This window comes from Solanum tuberosum, unplaced genomic scaffold (assembly GCF_000226075.1).
Source record: "Solanum tuberosum cultivar DM 1-3 516 R44 unplaced genomic scaffold, SolTub_3.0 scf00087, whole genome shotgun sequence".
In the NCBI taxonomy this organism is placed as follows: domain Eukaryota; kingdom Viridiplantae; phylum Streptophyta; class Magnoliopsida; order Solanales; family Solanaceae; genus Solanum; species Solanum tuberosum.
In genome coordinates, this window is record NW_006239017.1 from 1,132,319 (window position 1) to 1,152,021 (window position 19,703).

Below are 19,703 nucleotides of genomic sequence, written 5' to 3' on the forward strand. Positions count from 1 at the left end.
AATCAAGATCAGTGCAAGTCGAAAATCTTTCATTGTCATGGAAGAAATATCCACTTGCCATTAGACCATTCTTGATGAAATCTCAACACACGAGGAGGATATGCAATGTTATCTCCAGTTGTAGGGAAGTAGACATAGTACTCATCTCCAACTTTCGCACTGATAAATCCGAACCACCATCCATCGTTGTCAAATACATCTACCATATCGTATAGACGGAATCCATTTTCTGACATTGTTTCATGTTGATGAGGTGGAACAGGGCGGATCTCGGCTGCAGAGAAAACATCCTCTAGCGGCTCAGACTCATCATCTGTCAACAGAGTCTTGTACTTGATTCTGTAATAATCATCGCCAGTGGAACAAATAATAGTTGCTGCGTAGTAAGAGCCTATGAAGCCTAATTCTTGACTTGCCACTTCAACTTCATCACCCTTTTTGAATTCTTTCGTTATCTGTTGTTTCTTGAATGCAATTGATTTGATTGACTCTGAGAGCATCGCTATTCTTGATTGATGGAGTTGCACTGAATTCATTTCTGTCACGTTGATTGAGGCCATTTCACGGACTCTACTGGAGATTGATTGATTGATTCAATTGAATGAAAAAAGTGAGCAACTATGAGGCTTTGCTACTAAATTTATAGGCAGAGATTTCTTTTGTTTTTTTCTGGAATGACTCGGAATAGGTATTTCCAATTTTATATTTTTAATTTGTTAATGTTTTCTTACTTTCCTAATTTATTAGGTACTTGAACCTTCCTACTGGGAATCAGGGGAGGAGCTAGAAGCCTTGGTACGGGTTCGGTCAAACCCAGTAACTTTTTACTTGAATTGTGTATTTGTATTTAGAAGATATTAAATATGTAAAAATATTAAGTTTAGAACTTAGTTATTAACACTTGAAATTATCGTTACAAAATTCAGAATATGTAAGATTAAAATTTTGACTTCGCCTTTGAGTGGGAATTGGGATGGTTTCTAAGAAATTGATGATCTTCACCTTAAATCTAGATGTTTTGCAAACAGTATAACTATATGTTTTGATCAAATAAGTAAGGAAAGTGTCAAAAACAGATCATAAGAAAAGAAAGAGAGAAAACTCAAATGGTTGCAACCATTAGAAAATCAAAATATTTTATCAGCATTTATTACAATTTGCAACTAAACTTAGATTAATAAGTCACATTCCTAAATCAATTAAAAATAGGTAAAAAAAAAATTAATCTTTCCTAATTCCTTATTTTGGGAAGATATTTCCACTTGCCATTAACCCATTCTTGATGAAATCTCAACACATGACGAGGATATGCAATGTTATCCGCAGTTGTAGGGAAATAGACATAGTACTCTTCTCCAATTTTCCCACTGATAAATCCAAACCACCATCCATCGTTAGCAAACACATCAACCATATCGTGCAGGCGGAATCCATTTTCTGAAATTGTTTCATCTTGATGAGGAGGAACAGGGCGGATCACTGCTGCAGTGACCATCTCTTCCAGTGGCGCGGATTCATCATCAGTCAACAGAGTCTTGTACTTGATTCTGTAATGATAAGCGCCAACGGGAGAAAGAATAGTTTCATCGTAGTAAGAACCTATGAAGCCATATACTTGACTTGCCACTTCAACTTCATCGCCCTTTTGGAATACTTTTGTTATCTGTTGTCTCTTGAATGCTATTAATTTTATAAACTCTGAGAGCATTGTGTGGCGTTCCTCTGAATTAATTTCTGTCACTTTGATTGGGGCCATTATTGCAGACTCTACTGAAGATTGAATTGAATGAGAAACTATGAGGCTTTGGAAGTGAATTTATAGGGAGATAGTTCTTGTTTCCTTCGGTAATTAGGAATGGGAACTGTTTTCCTTTTACTTTTGGTTTTCCTTTAATGACTCGGAATAGGAATTTCCAATTTTTATATTTTTGATTGGTTTATATCTTTTTTTTTCTTTCCTAATTTATTATGGACTTGAAATATGGCACAAGAGGAAACACTGTGATGGAACTTTTCCCATTGAGAATTTGACGAGGCACGTACCGTACTTATTCAAGGATGAAGAAGCGAAGAAAGATCAGAGAAGATAATGATTTGCATCTTCTGTAATTTCTGAAGATTTAACCCATGGACCGTTGAGCAGTTACTTACGGTTATTAGGAGTTATTTGGAAGTTCCTTATGGTTAGTAGAAGTTATCCGTCCTTATCCTAAATAGTTATGAAGTAGTTTTAGTTATCTATTATATAATAGGAGATCTGGTAATAAGTAGACGAAAAATTTTAAGATGGTAGAGGCACAACCAACAGTAGTTGTGTGAGGTTCCACTCAATTTTTGACATTTGGATTTGTGGGTCCATTTGTACTCTTTTACCTCCTATCACCCAGTTTCCTTATCCACCCACCTGGAACCCACCCTCTTCTTTTTTCATTTTTTTTTTCTTTTTCATTTTTCTATCTAATAAATAAATAAAAAAACTTCCAAATACAATTAAAAAAAAACAATTTTAGATTGAATTCATGGTACAAATACTTCATTTTATTTTACAGATTTGTCTTACAATTTATTTATTTTTTAACTGAAAAGGCCAAATGCCATATTTTAGATTTGTCTTACAAAATAAAATCGAAACAGAAAGGAAAAAAGGTCCTTTTTTTTCTTATTTTTATTTATGAGTTTGCTTGTTATTTTTGAATAAGTAGTTATGGAGAAATTTATTTTTTAGTCAAATTGCTAATTATTGCATGCTATTTAGATAAATTGTTCATATTTATTAAAAATATTTGCATCTAATTAATTTATATTCTAAAGTGAATGAAACACAATTAATTTGAGTTTTGACTTAATTTAATACTATTATTTGTGTTTTGTGTTTGTTTGATAATATTAAAAATATTGGATAATAAGTTTATTTTTTAATATTAACAATTTTAAAGACATTTTAGTTATTCCAACAAATAAGTTATTTATCAATATTCTTTTTAATAAAATACATTATCTTTGCTTCAATATTTTTATCTTTTTATTTCTAAATTCAACTTAAGCACTTAAAAAGTATTTTTAAGTACGTAAATCTACAAACTACTTAAGCTGAATCAATCATATCTAATTCTAGTATTTTCATTAATATTTAGTTACGATTAAATATTCTTAGAAATTTTGTGAATAAAAATTAGTCAAATAAAATAAATTAACTTCTATTATACCGTATCGACCTCATTTATTTTCTTTGTATATAAGTGCATGCTTTAATATATCATTTATTGTCTTTTAGTTTTAACTTTTTTCCAATTACCAAAAGAAAGAATATATTTTTATCATCTTTCACATTTCCATTTTTAAAGAACTGCATTTTATGAAAAAAAAAATGAAAAAGACAAAAGTAAAGAAAAGGAAAAAAGAATAGGGGCACGGATGAGGAGAACACTCGGGGTGGTGAGTGGAAGGTAAAAATGTATAAATGGAGATAAAAGAGTACAGACAACTATTGAATGGAGCCACACACACCCAACAATAGTTGTGTGAGGCTCCATTCAATTTTTGACACTTGGATTTATGGGTCCATTTGTACAAATAGATCCACAAATTCAAATATCAAAAATTGAGTGGAACCTCACATAACTATTGTTGGTTGTTCCTCTACCATCTTAAAATTTTTCACAAGTAGACAGGGGGTAATATATATTTTATATGCAGAAAAAGTTGTTTTAAGAGATACGAGATACTTGTCTCTCTTTGTATTTACTATTGTTCTTCGAGATACGAGATACTTGTGTCTCTCTTTGTATTTTGTGTTGTTTTTATCCTATATAAAACCTCAGTTTCTATCAGAATTGGAATAATTTCTACGAAAATAATTGTCTACACCTTAAAATAAATTAGTGGATAATTATTATTTTTTCTATAGCGAATCTAAAACTGAAATCTGACACAAATTCTATTGCATTTGAGCTTTAGAGATTGCATAATAGTCAGCGAAGCTGCGTCGGGGGCCAACATATTGTTCCCACATCGGTAGTGCAACACATAAGCTCCAGCTTTATGAGGCTTCATACCAGGAACATATGACACGACCTTACTTGAACAGGATCTGTTCTATAGGCTCGTACCATTGAATCCTTGACTTCTAAGGAGACAGGAAACCAAGTTTGGTTGATGAAGTATATGGCCATGTGACCAGAGCGTGACTAACAGCCTACCATGGCTCCTCGAGCTGTGGTTGCAGTAGATGATCGTTCTTAGACCTGATCCTCAGGCCTAGGATGGTCCCATGGCTGTCTGACAGACTCCTCTTCTTTTTTATTTCCGATTTCCTCTTTGACAAGCCCAGAAAGAAAGGGCGGCTTTCCTAATTCCTTGTTTTGGGAAGATATTTCCACTTGCCATTAACCCATTCTTGATGAAATCTCAACACATGATGAGGATATGCAATGTTATCCGCAGTTGTAGGGAAATAGACATAGTACTCTTCTCCAATTTTCCCACTGATAAATCCAAACCACCATCCATCGTTAGCAAACACATCAACAATATCGTACAGGAGGAATCCGTTTTCTGACATTGTTTCATCTTGATGAGGGGGAACAGGGCGGATCACTGCTGCACTGACCATCTCTTCCAGTGGCGCGGATTCATCATCAGTCAACAGAGTCTTGTACTTGATTCTGTAATGATAAGCGCCGACAGGAGAAAGAATAGTTGCATCGTAGTAAGAACCTATGAAGCCGTATACTTGACTTGCCACTTCAACTTCATCGCCCTTCTGGAATACTTTTGTTATCTGTTGTCTATTGAAAGCTACTGATTTTATAAACTCTGAGAGCATTGTGTGGCGTTCCTCTGAATTAATTTCTGTCACTTTAATTGGGGCCATTATTGCAGACTCTACTGAAGATTGAATTGAATCGAATTGAATGAGAAACTATGAGGCTTTTCAAGTGAATTTATAGGGAGATAATTCTTGTTTCCTCGCTAATTAGGAATGGGAATTGTTTTCCTGTTTATTTTTTGGTTTTCCTTTAATGACTCGGTATAGGAATTTCCAATTTTTATATTTTTGATTGGTTTATATCTTCTTTTTTTCTTTCCTAATTTATTATGGAATTGAAATATGGCACAAGAGGAAACACTGTGATGGAACTTTTTCCACTGAGAATTTGACAAGGCACGTACCGTACTTATTCAAGGAGGAAGAAGCGAAGAAAGATAAGAGAAGATAATGATTTGCATCTTCTGTAATTTTTGAAGGTTTAACCCATGGAGCGTTGAGCAGTTACTTACGGTTATTAGGAGTTATTTGGAAGTTCCTTATGGTTACTAGAAGTTATCTATCCTTATCCTAAATAGTTATTATCTATTATATAATAGGAGATCTAGTAATAAGTAGATAGGGGATAATATATCTTTTATATGCAAAAAAGGTTGTTCTAAGAGATACGAGATGCTTGTCTCTCTTTGTATTTTCTATTGTTCTTCGAGATACGAAATACTTGCGTCTCTCTTTGTGTTTTTTGTTGTTTTTATTCAGTAAAGACATTTCGGACTCAATGAAATCGTCGGAATTTGAATTCGAGGTCTCCTTGACCCGGTATCCGATAAGGCGTCAAGAAACTAACTTTTGGAGTTCGTTTTAAGGCAAGTGGCTTCCAAACTTTGTAAAACTCTTAGACTACGCATGACTACTTTCCTAATTGTGTTGGGGAGTAATGGGGATTGAGGGGTTTCTATCAGAATTGGAATAATTTCTACGAAAATAATTGTCTACACCTTAAAATAAAGTAGTGCATAATTATTATTTTTTCTATAACGAAGCTAAAACTGAAATCTGACACAAATTTTATTGCATTTGAGCCTTAGAGATTGCATAATAGTCAGCAAAGCTGCGTTGGGGGCCAACATATTGTTCCCACATCGGTAGTGCAATACATAAGCTCCAGCTTTATGAGGCTTCATACCGTGAGCATATGTCACGACCTTACTTGAACAGGATCTGTTCTATAGGCTCGTACCACTGTATCCTTGATTTCTAAGGAGACAGGAAACCAAGTCTGGTTGATGAAGCATGGCCATGTGACCAGAGCGTGATTAACAGTCAACCATTGCTCGTCGAGCTGTGGTTGTAGTAGATGATCGTTCTTAGACCCTGATCTCAGGCCTAGGATGGTCCCATGGCTGTCTGACAGACTCCCATTCTTTTTGTTTTCCTCTTGAACAAGCACAGAAAGAAAAAACGGTTTCCTGTTTTCTTCATCTGCGTATTTAGGAAGTTTGAGAACTTTGGATCTGTTTGCAGGTCTAAGATGTCTCACGGCTGTCTTTAACACTTTCTAATGTATCAAATATAGCCCAGAATGATTGTCTCGACTTTATTTTTGCCAATTCAACATTCAGCCTATGGATATCGTCAATTTGAAGCCTAAAAGGGTTGTTGAAACGTAGTCTTAACTAAAACTGACATAAACGTAATGCATATTATTATACAGCATAATTCAACTCTAAAACAGAGTAACAAATTCATATATTCTCGTTTCTCACTATACAGTATATCAAAGTCTTAATCATCAATATAACAATTTGCGACTAAACTTGATGAATTGGTATAAAGAGAATGATTAACAAGTCGCATTCATATCAAATTACAGTAAATCAAGAACTTGTTGAAATCAAGATTAGTACAAGTTGAAAATCTTTCCTTGTCTTGGTAGAAATATCCACTTGCCATTAGACCATTCTTGATGAAATCTCAACACATGAGGAGGATATGCAATGTTATCTCCAGTTGTAGGGAAGTAGACATAGTACTCATCTCCAACTTTCGCACTGATAAATCCGAACCACCATCCATCGTTGTCAAATACATCAACCATATCGTATAGACGGAATCCATTTTCTGACTTTGTTTCATCTTGATTATGTGGAACAGGGCAGATCTCGGCTGCAAAGAAAACATCCTCTAGCGGCTCAGATTCATCATCTGTCAACAGAGTCTTGTACTTGATTCTGTAGTAATCATCGCCACTGGAACAAATAATAGCTGCTGCGTAGTAAGAGCCTATGAAGCCTAATTCTTGACTTGCCACTTCAACTTCATCACCCTTTTTGAATTCTTTCGTTATCTGTTGTTTCTTGAATGCTATTGATTTGATTGACTCTGAGAGCATTGCCATTCTTGATTGATGGAGTTGCTCTGAGTTCATTTCTGTCACGTTGATTCGGGCCATTTTGTGGACTCTACTGGAGATTGATTGATTGATTGATTTCAATTGAATGAAAAAGTGAGGAACTATGAGGCTTTGGTATTGAATTTATAGGCAGAGAATTCTTTTCCTGTTTTCTTTTTGTTTTTCCTGGAATGACTCGGAATAGAAATTTCCTATTTTTATATTTTTAATTTGTTAATATATTTTCTTACTTTCCTAATTTGCTAGGAACTTGAACTATGGCAAGGAGAAAAAAATTGTGATGGGAGTTCTTTTAAGATAACATAATCTTTAGAAATCTCTACCATTTGAATTAATTATGAAAATCCCCTTTTTCCTTCTCTCTTTTAACATTCGAATACATCACTTCACTTCTATCATATACATTACAACTTTGTTTGTGAATAATGTATCTGATACAAATGTTATTGTTGATACATAACCTTAATTATTTCAAACCTAAATCACTATGAATCTGAAACATATTTATGTATCGGGTGAAAGAGAAATGGAAATTATTGTAATTTGGAAAACTTTCGGGATATGATGAGTAGACTGATTTTTTCTTCTTAAATACTTGCATTTTTATTTATATTAAGGGAATGGTTAGAAATAATTATTAATTTTAGTTCTGAATTCCAAATGTGACAGTTAATTTGGGACGAGTGACAGTAGTACATCATTATTATTTACTTTTTTTTTCCTATAAAGAAACAAAGACTAGAAAAGTAAGTTGAGAATTGGAGTTTGTTTAGTGTGATATGCCAGAGCGCGATTAACAGTGGCTCCTTGAGATTGTGGTGCAGATGATCATTCTTAGACCTGATCTCGGGCCTAAGATGGTCTTATCGCTGTCTGACAGACTTACTTTCTTTTTTGTTTGCAAGCCAGAATGTGGACCAACACTTTCAGTTTTAAATTTATATGATATATTTAAATGTTCTGCAAACACTATATCTATATGTTTTGATCCTATAAGTATGGAATGTGTCAATTCCGGGGGGGGGGGGGGATGAAGCACATCATAAGAAAAGGAAAGAGAGAAAAATCAAATGGTTGCAGCCATTAGAAAATCAAAATATTTTATCAGCATATGTAACAATTTTGCAACTAAACTTAGATTAATAATTCACATAAAAATAGGTTAAAAAAATCATCTTTCCTAATTCCTTGTTTTGGGAAGATATATCCACTTGCCATTAGCCCATTCTTGATGATATTTCAACAGATGACGAGGGTATGCAATGTTATCCGCAGTTGTAGGGAAGTAGACATAGTACTCTTCTCCAATTTTCCCACTGATAAATCCAAACCACCATCCATCGTTGGCAAACACATCAACCATATCATACAGATGGAATCCGTTTTCTGACATTGTTTTATCTTGATGAGGGGGAGCAGGGCGGATCACTGCTGCACTGACCATCTCTTCCAGTGGCCCGGATTCATCATCAGTCAACAGAGTTTTATACTTGATTTTGTAATGATAAGCGCCAATGGGATAAACAATAGTTGCTTCGTAGTAAGAACCTATGAAGCCATATACTTGACTTGCCACTTCAACTTCATCGCCCTTTTGGAATACTTTTGTTATCTGTTGTCTCTTGAATGCTATTGATTTTATAAACTCTGAGAGCATTGCGTGGCGTTCCTCTGAATTAATTTCTGTCACTTTGATTGGAGCCATTATTGCAGACTCTACTAGAGATTGATTTGTCAATTGAATGAGCTTTGGAAGTGAATTTATAGGGAGAGACTTCTTGTTTCCTTCTGTAATTCGGAATGGGAATTGTTTTCTTATTTTTCTTTAATGACTCGGAATATGAAATTTCCAATTTTTATAATTTTTGATTGGTTTATATCTTTTTTTTAAATTTTTTCTTTCCTAATTTATTATGGAGTTCATGGCAAGAGGAAAAACTGCCTACTGGGAATTGGAACGGTTTCTACGAAATTAACTATCTACACGTTAAAATAAAATTAATGCATAATTATTATTTTTTCTATAACAAATCAAAAACTGAAATCTGACATAAATTTTATTACTTTTATTGCACTTTAGCCTTAGAGATTGCGTAGTAGCCAGCGTAGCTGTGTCAGGGGCCAATAGATTGTTCCCACATCGGCAGTGCAACACATAAGCTCCAGCTTTATGAGGCTTCTTACCAGGAGCATATGTCACGACCTTACTTGAACAGGATCTGTTCTATAGGCTCGTACCACTGAATCCTTTATTTCTAAGGAGACAGGAAACCAAGTCTGGTTGATGAGGCAAGGCCATGTGACCAGAGCGTGATTAACAGCCAACCATGGCTCCTTGAGCTGTTGTTGCAGTAGATGATCGTTCTTAGACCTGATCTCAGGCCTAAGATGGTCTCATGGCTGTCTGACAGACTTCCCTTCTTTTTGTTTCCTTTTCGAACAAGCCAGTGCGTATTTACCTAGCATGTACATAAGCTATTTGCCAGTACGTATTTACCTAGCATGTACATAAGCTATTTCTTCGAGGTGAACCAAATTTGAAGAACTACTATTCAACTCTCTAAATTTAAAGAATAGAGAGTGATATGGATGTGGGTTGGAGTGCCCATTCTCTATTTTACTCTCAAAAATATAGAGAATGGAGAGTAAAATAGAGGTGGGTTGGAGATGGTCCAAGTGTCCCAACAGATCCAAGCATACAATTCTCAACATCTACAAATGTTAAGAGGCTAGTTTATTTTCTCTTAGTATAGCCAGTATATAAAAAAGATCAGATGATTCTCGTATTTAACAAAAGTTTACGAATGTATTCTGGACATTTAACCTGTATTCATATTCTTCACAACACTCGCTACAACGTCTCACAGTCAAAAAGACTAGATGTAATAAACATAATACTCATACATCACTTGTGTCTTATCCAAAACCACAATGTTTTGAATTACTGGTGCACATCTATCTAATCTCCACCATTTTCAGTATCCTCTTCTTCAGCTATCTTCCTCTTTTTTTCTTCTTCCTCTACAAAATATCAATGTAGACAAGTCAAGAAAGTTTCAAAGTTGGGTAGCTGAAACAAAACTAACACATGAAACATATTGCCTCAAAGTCAATAAAATAATATGCTTCAATCTTATTCATTAAAAAAAGAAAAAATAACTAATAGACCTTCAAACCTAGGTAAAAGATCAAGATAAGATTAAAAGCATTCCAGGTTAGATTTTCAAGAAAACTATTCCATAATCTGCCAAAGATGCATTTTCTTGATCACACTTTGGTTTTTAAGAAAATAACACAAGGGAAGGGGTAGGGGAAATCCGGGATGGGATTATAAAGTAGGGATCAACCCCTCGCCAAAAAGGTGAAAGTTGAGGACCCAATCAACTAAGATTACTAAGATTCCCCTTTAACTTCTAATATACAAAGGATTTTAGTAAAGAAAGGGAGAGTATTTCAGAATTATTTGGATTAGACGATGTTAATTTCGCATTGGTTTCGTATGGCATCTCAAAAGTCAATAGTGGCTCCAACTGGACATGCGCTCTTGTGACTTGTCTGATACAACCTACAGCAGTTCAATCTAGGCCAAATGTTTGCTAGACTTTAAGTAGAAAGCTGACTTGCCTAAAGCGTAATGATAGGTATGTAACCCTCCACAGGTGCTATGAAAATAAAATGTATTGGCAGAACGTGGAGTACAAAATTAATGCCACAATACTATTCTTTTTGCTATCATCAGGGTCACTTGCAGACAATATTGTTGAAAGGCCCGCTTAAAGCACGTTTATGCCATAAATCTCACCAAGTCTAGGTTGAGCTAAACCATGCATCTCTTTGGTTCTTCACCGATGGGCTCTGTCATTAAGAGCTCATAACTATGTAATAATATAAAACAAAGTGATATATTAATGGTTAAGAAATCGTGATGACTAAACTTCAGTGATTAGGACTAGGAAAAAATAATAATTAACTGTACGAGAACTACTTAAAAATATAGACTACATTGTTTCATCTAAACAAAACCTTAAAAATATTTTTCTAGCTTGATTGACATGATTTGATGAGTATAACTTAACTACAGTTTTTACCATTATTTTGTTTAAAAGATTATTGTTTGTGTTAATAGTTACATTTTCTTGCATTGAAGCTGATTTTCTGGGAATCCTTGCAGCTACGATTCTATCCAGCTTTCTTTTTGTACTTGCTTAGTACCAGCTTGGTACTAAGATATTATTAATAAATTACTTTTATTCATAAAAAATTAAGCTATATAACTTGGAAACGATTAGGGGGGTCACAACTCACAACCAGGCTTAGAAGAGAAAGGCTCCAAGGAAACCCAATTTGATTAGAAGAAGATCTTACTAAATGATCCACAGTTACCTAATGAGCTATAGCCCTAGAAAAATAAGTGGGACCAAAGGTGTAGCCCATTTTCAGGATTCAGAGCACCAAAAGGCTGGCATCATAGACACTGACTGAAAATAGCCGAGCACAGAATCAAAAAGTGGATCAACACAGAAAGTGTCATCAACATAGAGGGAAACCACAGTGACCAGCATTGAAGGAGCAACAGACTCAGAAATAAGGAGTAACCATATGCAGCACCACCTAGGAACGTTATAAAAACTTTAGAAACTGACCAAGCCTATTGAACCGAACTTGTGCACGTAAATATGTCATGACATTCGTATAGCTATAAGAGCATGTCACTCCTATTCCTTATTTGTTTCTGTATGTAATGTTTCTCTTTTACTAATATGCCCTTCATCACTTTTTTGCACTTTTTGCTTTGAAAAAACATTACTCAGAATTAAAATTAAACTTCAACCTTAACATGAAGTGGACATGATATAGAAGATTTTTGTAGCCAACCTGAACTAGTTCGATATTAAGTGGTGATGGCATTTATCATTGTTCAACCTAAAAATGGGAACCATCTTGCATAGCCTATATTTTTACACCACAAAAGTAAGAAGGCAATCACTATCCTTCTTCCTCCTAAAACGAAAAAGTGAGTGTAATCACATTCATGAGATCAGACCAGATGAAGATGGCAGCAAACAATATTAAGAGTCTCCTCACAGAACAACTTCACAGATCAGTGCTACTGAAGTTCTCTCAACTCACAAAGGAGCATCCAAGTGGTGCAACCAATAGCTTGCCTAAAGCAAAGTCCCAACCACTGCAAGTAAACCTACTGGGGGTATAAATGGGCCATCATGAGAGTTTTTTATGAAGGGAGATATATCTTGGAATAATTATTTGTGTCATGTCCTGTTAGATGTTCTTACTCTTACAAACAACAGAAGTACAAGGAACAATCTCAGCTAAGACTGACTTCAAGAGATCAAAATGTAATCTCATGATTTTCTTTTTCTATTTACATTACTTTTAACAAATCCTATGGAACAAGACTTTACCAAAAAAAAGTTATGGAACAAGGCAATTACATACTTGAGAGTCAAATTACACACAAGCGAATCATCAGCAGAAAAAACGTACCCATAAGTTGAGTGAGTGCCTTCATGGTACGTTTCTCAAGCTTTTCAAGTTTCTTTTGCACATCCCGTCGCAGGTCCCAATTTGGCTTCTTGGGGACAATATTTAGAAATGGATCCTGATAAAATTTAACCAAAGAAAAGTCATGACAGTAAACACAACTAATATGAATCTGAAAATGAGGAAGAAAACAGAAGGAAATAAATAGTGCAATCACTGAAGCACCTCTTTCTTCTCTTCAGGAGGAGGTAGAGTCGCAATAGGATCTTCGAACTTTGGGAGTACTGGCGGAGTGACTTTGCCTTCTTGAAGCTGCTTGTCATGTGGCAGGTAATTGCGGAACTTCATTTGGACATCACTGTAATATATATCAACCAATCAATACTATGCCAAAACTAGTCCTGAGTCAGTTATTGGTAAACTCAATTCGCCTGCTCTATTCATTAGTACACTACAACAACAACATACCCAATGAGATCTCACAAGTGGGATCTGTGGAGGGTGGGTGTAAGACTGTACATAGACCTTACCCCTACCTTTATGGAGTAGAGAGTCCGTTTCTGATAGACCCTTGGCTCAGAAGTCAGTTTTGGCTTGCCCCTTTCCACATATTAGCCAGACAGATTTAGTTTCATGTACAAGGGGCTGCTTGCTGTTCACCCTATCTATAAAGTAGCTTATGCACTGGAATTGTTACCACTATATTCGAAGCCAGAAGCAAAAGAAGGGACTTGAAACCTCTCCATTCTGCTCTCTTCAGGTCTATTGTTTCTAAAATTACTTCAGGGGAGTGGAGGGGAGGGGAGGCTTCCACCTTAACTGCCGAAGACCGAGAGCTCAACAAGTGAGCTAGGGCTTCAACCCCAATTCAGGTCTATTTCGTTCCAATACGAAAGGATTTGTCTCTTACGGACAACAAAGCTACAATGCAAGGTATCTTTGCAGAACCCAGAATCGACGGTAACACCAACTTTTCAATTAACATCAAATTAACTAAGAAAAAAGGGATAAACAAACGGGTAGTGCTTACTTTTCGTCTTCCTCTTCGTTAGTCTTGTTACCATCATCGTCAGGGGTTTGAAGAAGTTCTTGAGCTTCTCTGAGGGCTCTCAGCCTCTCCCTTCGCGCCGCTGCCGCCGCCTCTATGGCGTTTTCCTCCTCCGTCGACATTCACAATATATTTTTAAACTATTTCCCAAATTCGAACTCAAAATCACTATGGAAAACGCTCGCTGGTTCTGCAGAGTAAATAAAAGAGACAGAAAAGTTGAATTTATATGTATTTGCTAATTTTTGTTCTTTCTTTTTTTACCTTTTTTTTAATTATTCTTATTTGGTGTGTACTTTGGAGCTCAATTAACTTATCTACGGACTAAGATATATGCTCCCTAACAAAGGTAGTTTTGTATCAGGGTTTCAATTTTCAAACCCCGCAACTTCTGATTCCACTCCACTACAATCCTTATTGTATGTATTAGCAACTTGATTGTACTAAATAAAATAATTTAATTAGTTATAAGCGGAAGCAAAAATAATATTTTAACTCAAAAATAATATGAGTTTCCTACCTAAAATTTTGTCAAACTCAAACAACTGATATTTCAAGTGCATTTCAATAAATATGTTGTGATAGTTCAAGTATGAAATTAAAAAAAGACGAGATATTTTAAGCGTGTTTTTTATCTTTTATAAAAAAAATAAAAATATATATATATATATATAATTACAAGATTTATGTATATAACTTATTGTTTTGGTTCGATTTTTTATTGAGTTTGTTTTTAATGAAATAAAACAAAATGTTATCAATTTTTTAAAGTTTAAAACCAAATCAAAGCAAAATCAATTTATTTAATCGATACAGTTCTTTTGACGATTTAGATTTATTCTTAACCAAACCATGAAACACCCCTAAAAAATTTCTACAACATCAAAAACTTTATACATTTTCTTTTGTATCCTTAAGAATTGCACTTTGCAGATGTCTTTCGTGTGTTTGGCAATTCTTGTAGTCGTAGACACATCAATTACTCAAGTTATTCATCCAAAGTTCTTCCTTATAATGAAATAAATTATCAATTGCAAAATCCACTTTTATGAACAAATTTTTTTTAAAAAAAGTATTATACTATATGGTCGAAACCATATCATTGCATATCAATTCTCACCAGTCAATGCATTTTGATATTTCAAATTGTCCTCTCAAAAAATAACAGAAGGTAGGAAATGATTTCATATACTATACTATAACAACAAATGCCCCGTGAAATCCCACTAGGTGGGGTCTGGAGAGGGTAGAGGTACGCAAACCTTACCACTACCTCATGGAGGTAGAGAGGTTGTTTCGAAAGACCCTCAGTCATACACTATACTACAACATCAAAATTTCTGGTAGTTCACTGTGATTGGCTATTTATACTTTGGGGTAACAGAAAACATGAAATAATTTCAACTAGTTGCCAGCCATTGGAAAACCTTCTATTTCAGGCATGTGTATAACGCAACGCAAACAAGTCCCATTTTTCATCAGATCGAAAGCTGTGTTTATGTCCTCAAATGGCAGATTATGTGTGATCAAGTCATCTAACTCGATTTCCTGCAAGCAAAACCTCACAATGGCTTAATATTCAAATGTTGAAAGTCGTTTGTTGTAAATGAACGCGATGCTTTAAGGTTTTTCATCAAGTTGTAAGAAACAGTGTAACAATCTACCTTCTTTAGGTACATTTCAACTAATGAAGGAATTTCAGACTTCGGTTTCCATCCTCCAAATAGAGATCCTGTCAATGTTCTACCGTTAAGAAGAAGTCCAAAATGAGCTGTTACCTCCGGATTCTGCTTGGGTACTCCAAGTGTGACAGTCAAGCCCCATCCCTAACACAAATAGGAGACGACAGAAAATTGAATAGTAAAAAGAGAAATGTATTTCTGTGAGAATATCGAAGAGTACATGAAATGACGTCTTAATACTTACATCACAACAAGACTGCAAAGCAGTGGTAACCATTCCGGTATCTCCAATACATTCAAATGCATAGTCTGCACCTCCACCAGTTAGGCGATTTATAATCTGGAGTGAAAATAGTATTCGGAGTTTATGGAAGGAAACACACAACCTGAGCATGAATAGAACTAGTCCATTTTGTATGCTATTTAAAAAGTACTCTACAAATTTATCCCTTATAAGAAGAACGAAATTGAGGTGAGGTTACACAGGATTGCAGTGCATAAATTGAGACAATTCAAATATAAAACATATGATTAAAATATGATGTTGAAATTGTCGAGTACTACAGAAGTGTTATGCAATGCGAAGATACTTATCAAAGTGAGAGACAAGTTTAACAGAACATCAGTAAGACCAGCAATTTAAAGAAGAGTGAATGTTGGGTCTCTAATGGCCAACCCTCCATAAAATGAGTGTTGTACAAAGCAGATGTTTATATGGAAATGTGGTCATACAAGATTGAAAACAATTAGCACATCCAGTGAATGTGTAAGTAGCACACGCAGAGGACAAAATAAGAGAAGGTCGTCTGGGATGATCTGATCACGTACCAGTTTGTAAGTATGATACCAGGAGTTAAAAAGGGAGGGAATTGGTTGTTTTGGGTTAGAGAGAGGCGTCTTGCACTTGATAATGGAACTAATTTTTCTCTTCTCATCAAGCAAACCTAAGACCACCTAGAAGGAAATTGTCTTTATAGACCAACGGCCACTCAAATGTAGTCTTTAAGGAAGCAAAAGACCAATATAGGCGATACCAACTAGTTGGATTAGAGATTAATCATATTGGTAAACTTATATTAGGTCTAGTATTTGCTAGAAGTCTTTTTAATCTGTTTAGAGATTTGCACCATATAGAAATTAGAAAATGCAGAAAACTTCTAGCATTAGATAATCCACAAATCATTGCGTATTTCAATGAAACATATCCAAATACAGAAAATGGATTATGAAAATTCATATTGTCGGCCTAACTAGCGTGATACTGAGATGTAGTAATTGTTGTTGTAATGCTCCAATGTTCTTTAAGACAGCTAACATGATTGGTAAGACTTGTGACTAATTAGTTGGGAGAAAGAAACTAATTTACAAGTTTTTGTTGTATATTTCATGAAAATTAGAACACCTGTGGAATGGGTTCATCAGTATCCTTTGGGTTCAAAAAGTCCGTCACTCCAAAAGCCTTTGCTGCACAGGAAGGGAAGAACATCAATAATCTAGGGAAACTTTTCAACTTTCCAACTGCAGTAAAAGGTCTGTCATGTGATACCTTTTTCGCATTTCTCTTGCATCATATCCACACCAATAATCTGAGATGCTCCCCGCATTTTAGCACCTTGTGCAACCTATTAACACAATATCTAAGCATTTTATTATTTATCATTGTCAAGTTTCTCCAGGAAAACAGTTTGCCCATATTATGCCAACTCTTCAGCTTGGATCAGTGTACTTACAGAAAGTCCTACAGTCCCAAGACCAAAAATGACCACCTTTGATCCTTCTGAGATATTTGCAACCTTCCAAGCAGCACCCAGACCTGATCATTGCATTTCAATTTTGAGGTCCTTATAATGCTACATTTGGAATGTTCTGAACAATAAGTTAACATTATGGATTGCTAAGCTATACAGATATAAATAGGTTAAGTATGAATGTAACATCTAAGAGCTAAAGAAGGATTTAACCTTTTGACAGAAACATTTTAAACAACAAGACTGTCTATGATGCCATCAAGTAAGAATTCTCTTGATCAAACAAAGGTAAGTTGAATACTAGTTGTCTTTCATCTCAAAAAAATCCTCTTTGATGTGAATGGGTTTAGCATCTACAGTTAAGTAAAATCATACATGTATGATGAGGAATTGAACCATTTCCATAAGAAAGGGGTAGCTAAATTCCATAATTGGGTCAAGAGTTTTTAACAGCAAAAGAATCTTAAAAGTAGTAAAGTACTAGTATAAAAAGATCAGCTGCGATTGAATTGAACAGCATTCCACAAATTACCTGCTGCCGCTCCACAACTAAGGAGGCAGATTTTATCCAAAGGCGCAATCGGACTAACCTTGACCGCACAACCAGAGTGTACGACTGTGTATTCACTAAAACTTGAAACAGCACAATAATGATAAACTGGCTTTCCTTTTATAGAGAACCGCGTCTTTTGATCACCATGCATAACACCATCTCGTTTCAATCCAAGAACTTGGCAAATGTTGCTTTTGCCTGAGGTACAGTGTCTGCAACTCATGCATTCCCCAGTAAATAAGGTAAGCACGTGGTCCCCTTCTACAAATTCAGTCACTCCTTCCCCAACACTCTCAACAATCCTGCAAAATTAGTAACAAGAATGAAGCTTGATTGTCTGTTCAGAAATGACAAAATATTGAATCCATCAACCACATCTGTTGCATTCCAAGGTGGCAGCAGAAGTTTGCGGTATGTTCATTTTACTCTATGGGGTACACTAAGGGATGCCAGAGTCTATGATGGAAGGCTTTTCTTATGGATAGAGCATCTGATGAGTAAGTCAACTAAGACGCTTAGGGTGATGAAACCGAGAGATGAAAGCATTAATGCTTGACAAATTGAGAACTCCAACACAGAATAACATTTGTACTTTCTCACAACGTAACCATGAGTCCCTTGGGGAGAAGCATTATCACCTCAAGAAATGTACCAAAACTATGAATTATCTCTTAAAATTTCCAGTATGCATTTAATGTCTTCTATCAGAAGCAGGATACATACTTAAACTACACACAAGAAGCATTATCGTTCAAATAGAAGGAGTAGGTATAGAAAACTGACCCTGATGCTTCATGACCAAATATCCGAGGATATATAGAAGCCTGAGCCTGGAAAACGACAACAAATTTCACAAATGGGCGTGAATATTTGAAGAATAAGAAAGTAATTCTGGTAGATTCCTCTCAAAGAAGTATAAAACTTGCCAAAATGAGGAAAAAGAGTAGATAAAGTGAAAATAGTGGCCATGATTGAGCCTTTACTGTTTTACATGCCCTCATCTACCCCCCCACCCCCTAAAATTTCAGGATTTTACTTTGGAAAACCCACAATGAGATTGAATTGAACTAGTTTCTGCAGAAACCCAAATGAGATTCAGATGAAACTGCAATCTTGAAAAGCTTGATAGTTTTTTAAGCTAAAACCCTCACTATATCTCTAATAAAGCAGACCATTTCCAGTAGGTTATTCTTCACCCTTGTCGTAGCCTTGGTGGACAGAGTTATCTTGTACATGTTGCTAGTAGGAGGTGGAAGGTATCCCGCGGAATTAGTCGAGGTGCGCCGGACACCATGGTCATCAAAAAAAAAAAGAAGGTCCAAGATTCCCCACATTGAACACCCAATAATATATTTGCAGAAATAGTTCCTCTTTATTATGATCAGTAAATCTTATAACTTCAATAGGCATATAAATTTCCTTCTATGCACATGAAACGACAAGTTACCAAGCATTTTGGTTTTGACATTTAAGTGACACCTAGTATATGCAATCCTAAAATTGGCAATAGATAGTTGATCTATGGGGGAAAATTTGAGATAAAGAAAGGATCAAACCTGTGACAACCAAGCAGTGACATCGCTGCGACAGAGAGAAGTACAGACAACCTTAACACGAATCTCCATTGACTGAGGTGGACTCAATTCCACTTCCTCTATCACCATTGGTTCTCCAGGTCCCCATGCCACAGCAGCTGAATGGAATAGATACACACAAGTAAATTAAAATGGGGTTCATTCAATATCAGATTCTTGATAAAGAGAGAAGAAAGTGAAAAAAACAAATAAAGGGTATTCAAAGATGCAACCTTTACAGGTGATGACACCAGGCTGCTTGTTCTGCACTGAATCAGTAAGGGACATTTTCTTTTTAATCTGCCAACTTGTACTCAAATCAAATGAAGGAAGGATTTGGACTTAGTTTTTGTGTTGAAAGACTTGAAGGAGAAGTGTAGAGGTATCAGTTCATGGGTGGGTGGGTGGGTGGGTA

General features: G+C 35.4%; 6 protein-coding genes across 6 annotated transcripts; all 6 read right to left on the minus strand.

Moving 5' to 3' along the window:
- Positions 1 to 35: 35 nt before the first annotated feature.
- On the minus strand, positions 36 to 560 carry LOC107060644 (uncharacterized). Its single transcript, XM_015308748.1, has one exon. The coding sequence runs from the start codon at positions 558 to 560 to the stop codon at positions 36 to 38; it is 525 nt and encodes a 174-aa protein (XP_015164234.1).
- A 671-nt stretch (positions 561 to 1,231) lies between these two features.
- LOC107060645 (uncharacterized) lies at positions 1,232 to 1,756 on the minus strand. Its single transcript, XM_015308749.1, has one exon. The coding sequence runs from the start codon at positions 1,754 to 1,756 to the stop codon at positions 1,232 to 1,234; it is 525 nt and encodes a 174-aa protein (XP_015164235.1).
- Positions 1,757 to 4,348: 2,592 nt separating this feature from the next.
- Positions 4,349 to 4,873, minus strand: LOC107060646 (uncharacterized). Its single transcript, XM_015308750.1, has one exon. The coding sequence runs from the start codon at positions 4,871 to 4,873 to the stop codon at positions 4,349 to 4,351; it is 525 nt and encodes a 174-aa protein (XP_015164236.1).
- Positions 4,874 to 8,361: 3,488 nt separating this feature from the next.
- Positions 8,362 to 8,886, minus strand: LOC107060647 (uncharacterized). Its single transcript, XM_015308751.1, has one exon. The coding sequence runs from the start codon at positions 8,884 to 8,886 to the stop codon at positions 8,362 to 8,364; it is 525 nt and encodes a 174-aa protein (XP_015164237.1).
- A 1,054-nt stretch (positions 8,887 to 9,940) lies between these two features.
- LOC102599152 (coiled-coil domain-containing protein 12) lies at positions 9,941 to 13,951 on the minus strand. Its single transcript, XM_006347319.2, has 4 exons — positions 13,714 to 13,951; positions 12,909 to 13,041; positions 12,687 to 12,801; positions 9,941 to 10,202 (listed from the first exon to the last, which is right to left on the minus strand). Exons 1-4 carry the CDS (start codon positions 13,851 to 13,853, stop codon positions 10,141 to 10,143), a joined length of 450 nt encoding a protein of 149 aa, XP_006347381.1. The 5' UTR covers positions 13,854 to 13,951; the 3' UTR covers positions 9,941 to 10,140.
- An 865-nt stretch (positions 13,952 to 14,816) lies between these two features.
- On the minus strand, positions 14,817 to 19,689 carry LOC102599478 (alcohol dehydrogenase-like 6). The gene is made up of 10 exons (XM_006347320.2): positions 19,522 to 19,689; positions 19,271 to 19,407; positions 18,498 to 18,544; positions 17,694 to 18,016; positions 17,144 to 17,226; positions 16,960 to 17,035; positions 16,816 to 16,877; positions 15,658 to 15,753; positions 15,396 to 15,557; positions 14,817 to 15,279 (listed from the first exon to the last, which is right to left on the minus strand). The coding sequence occupies exons 1-10, from the start codon at positions 19,574 to 19,576 to the stop codon at positions 15,136 to 15,138; spliced, it is 1,185 nt and encodes a 394-aa protein (XP_006347382.1). The 5' UTR covers positions 19,577 to 19,689; the 3' UTR covers positions 14,817 to 15,135.
- Between the last annotated feature and the right edge of the window lie 14 nt (positions 19,690 to 19,703).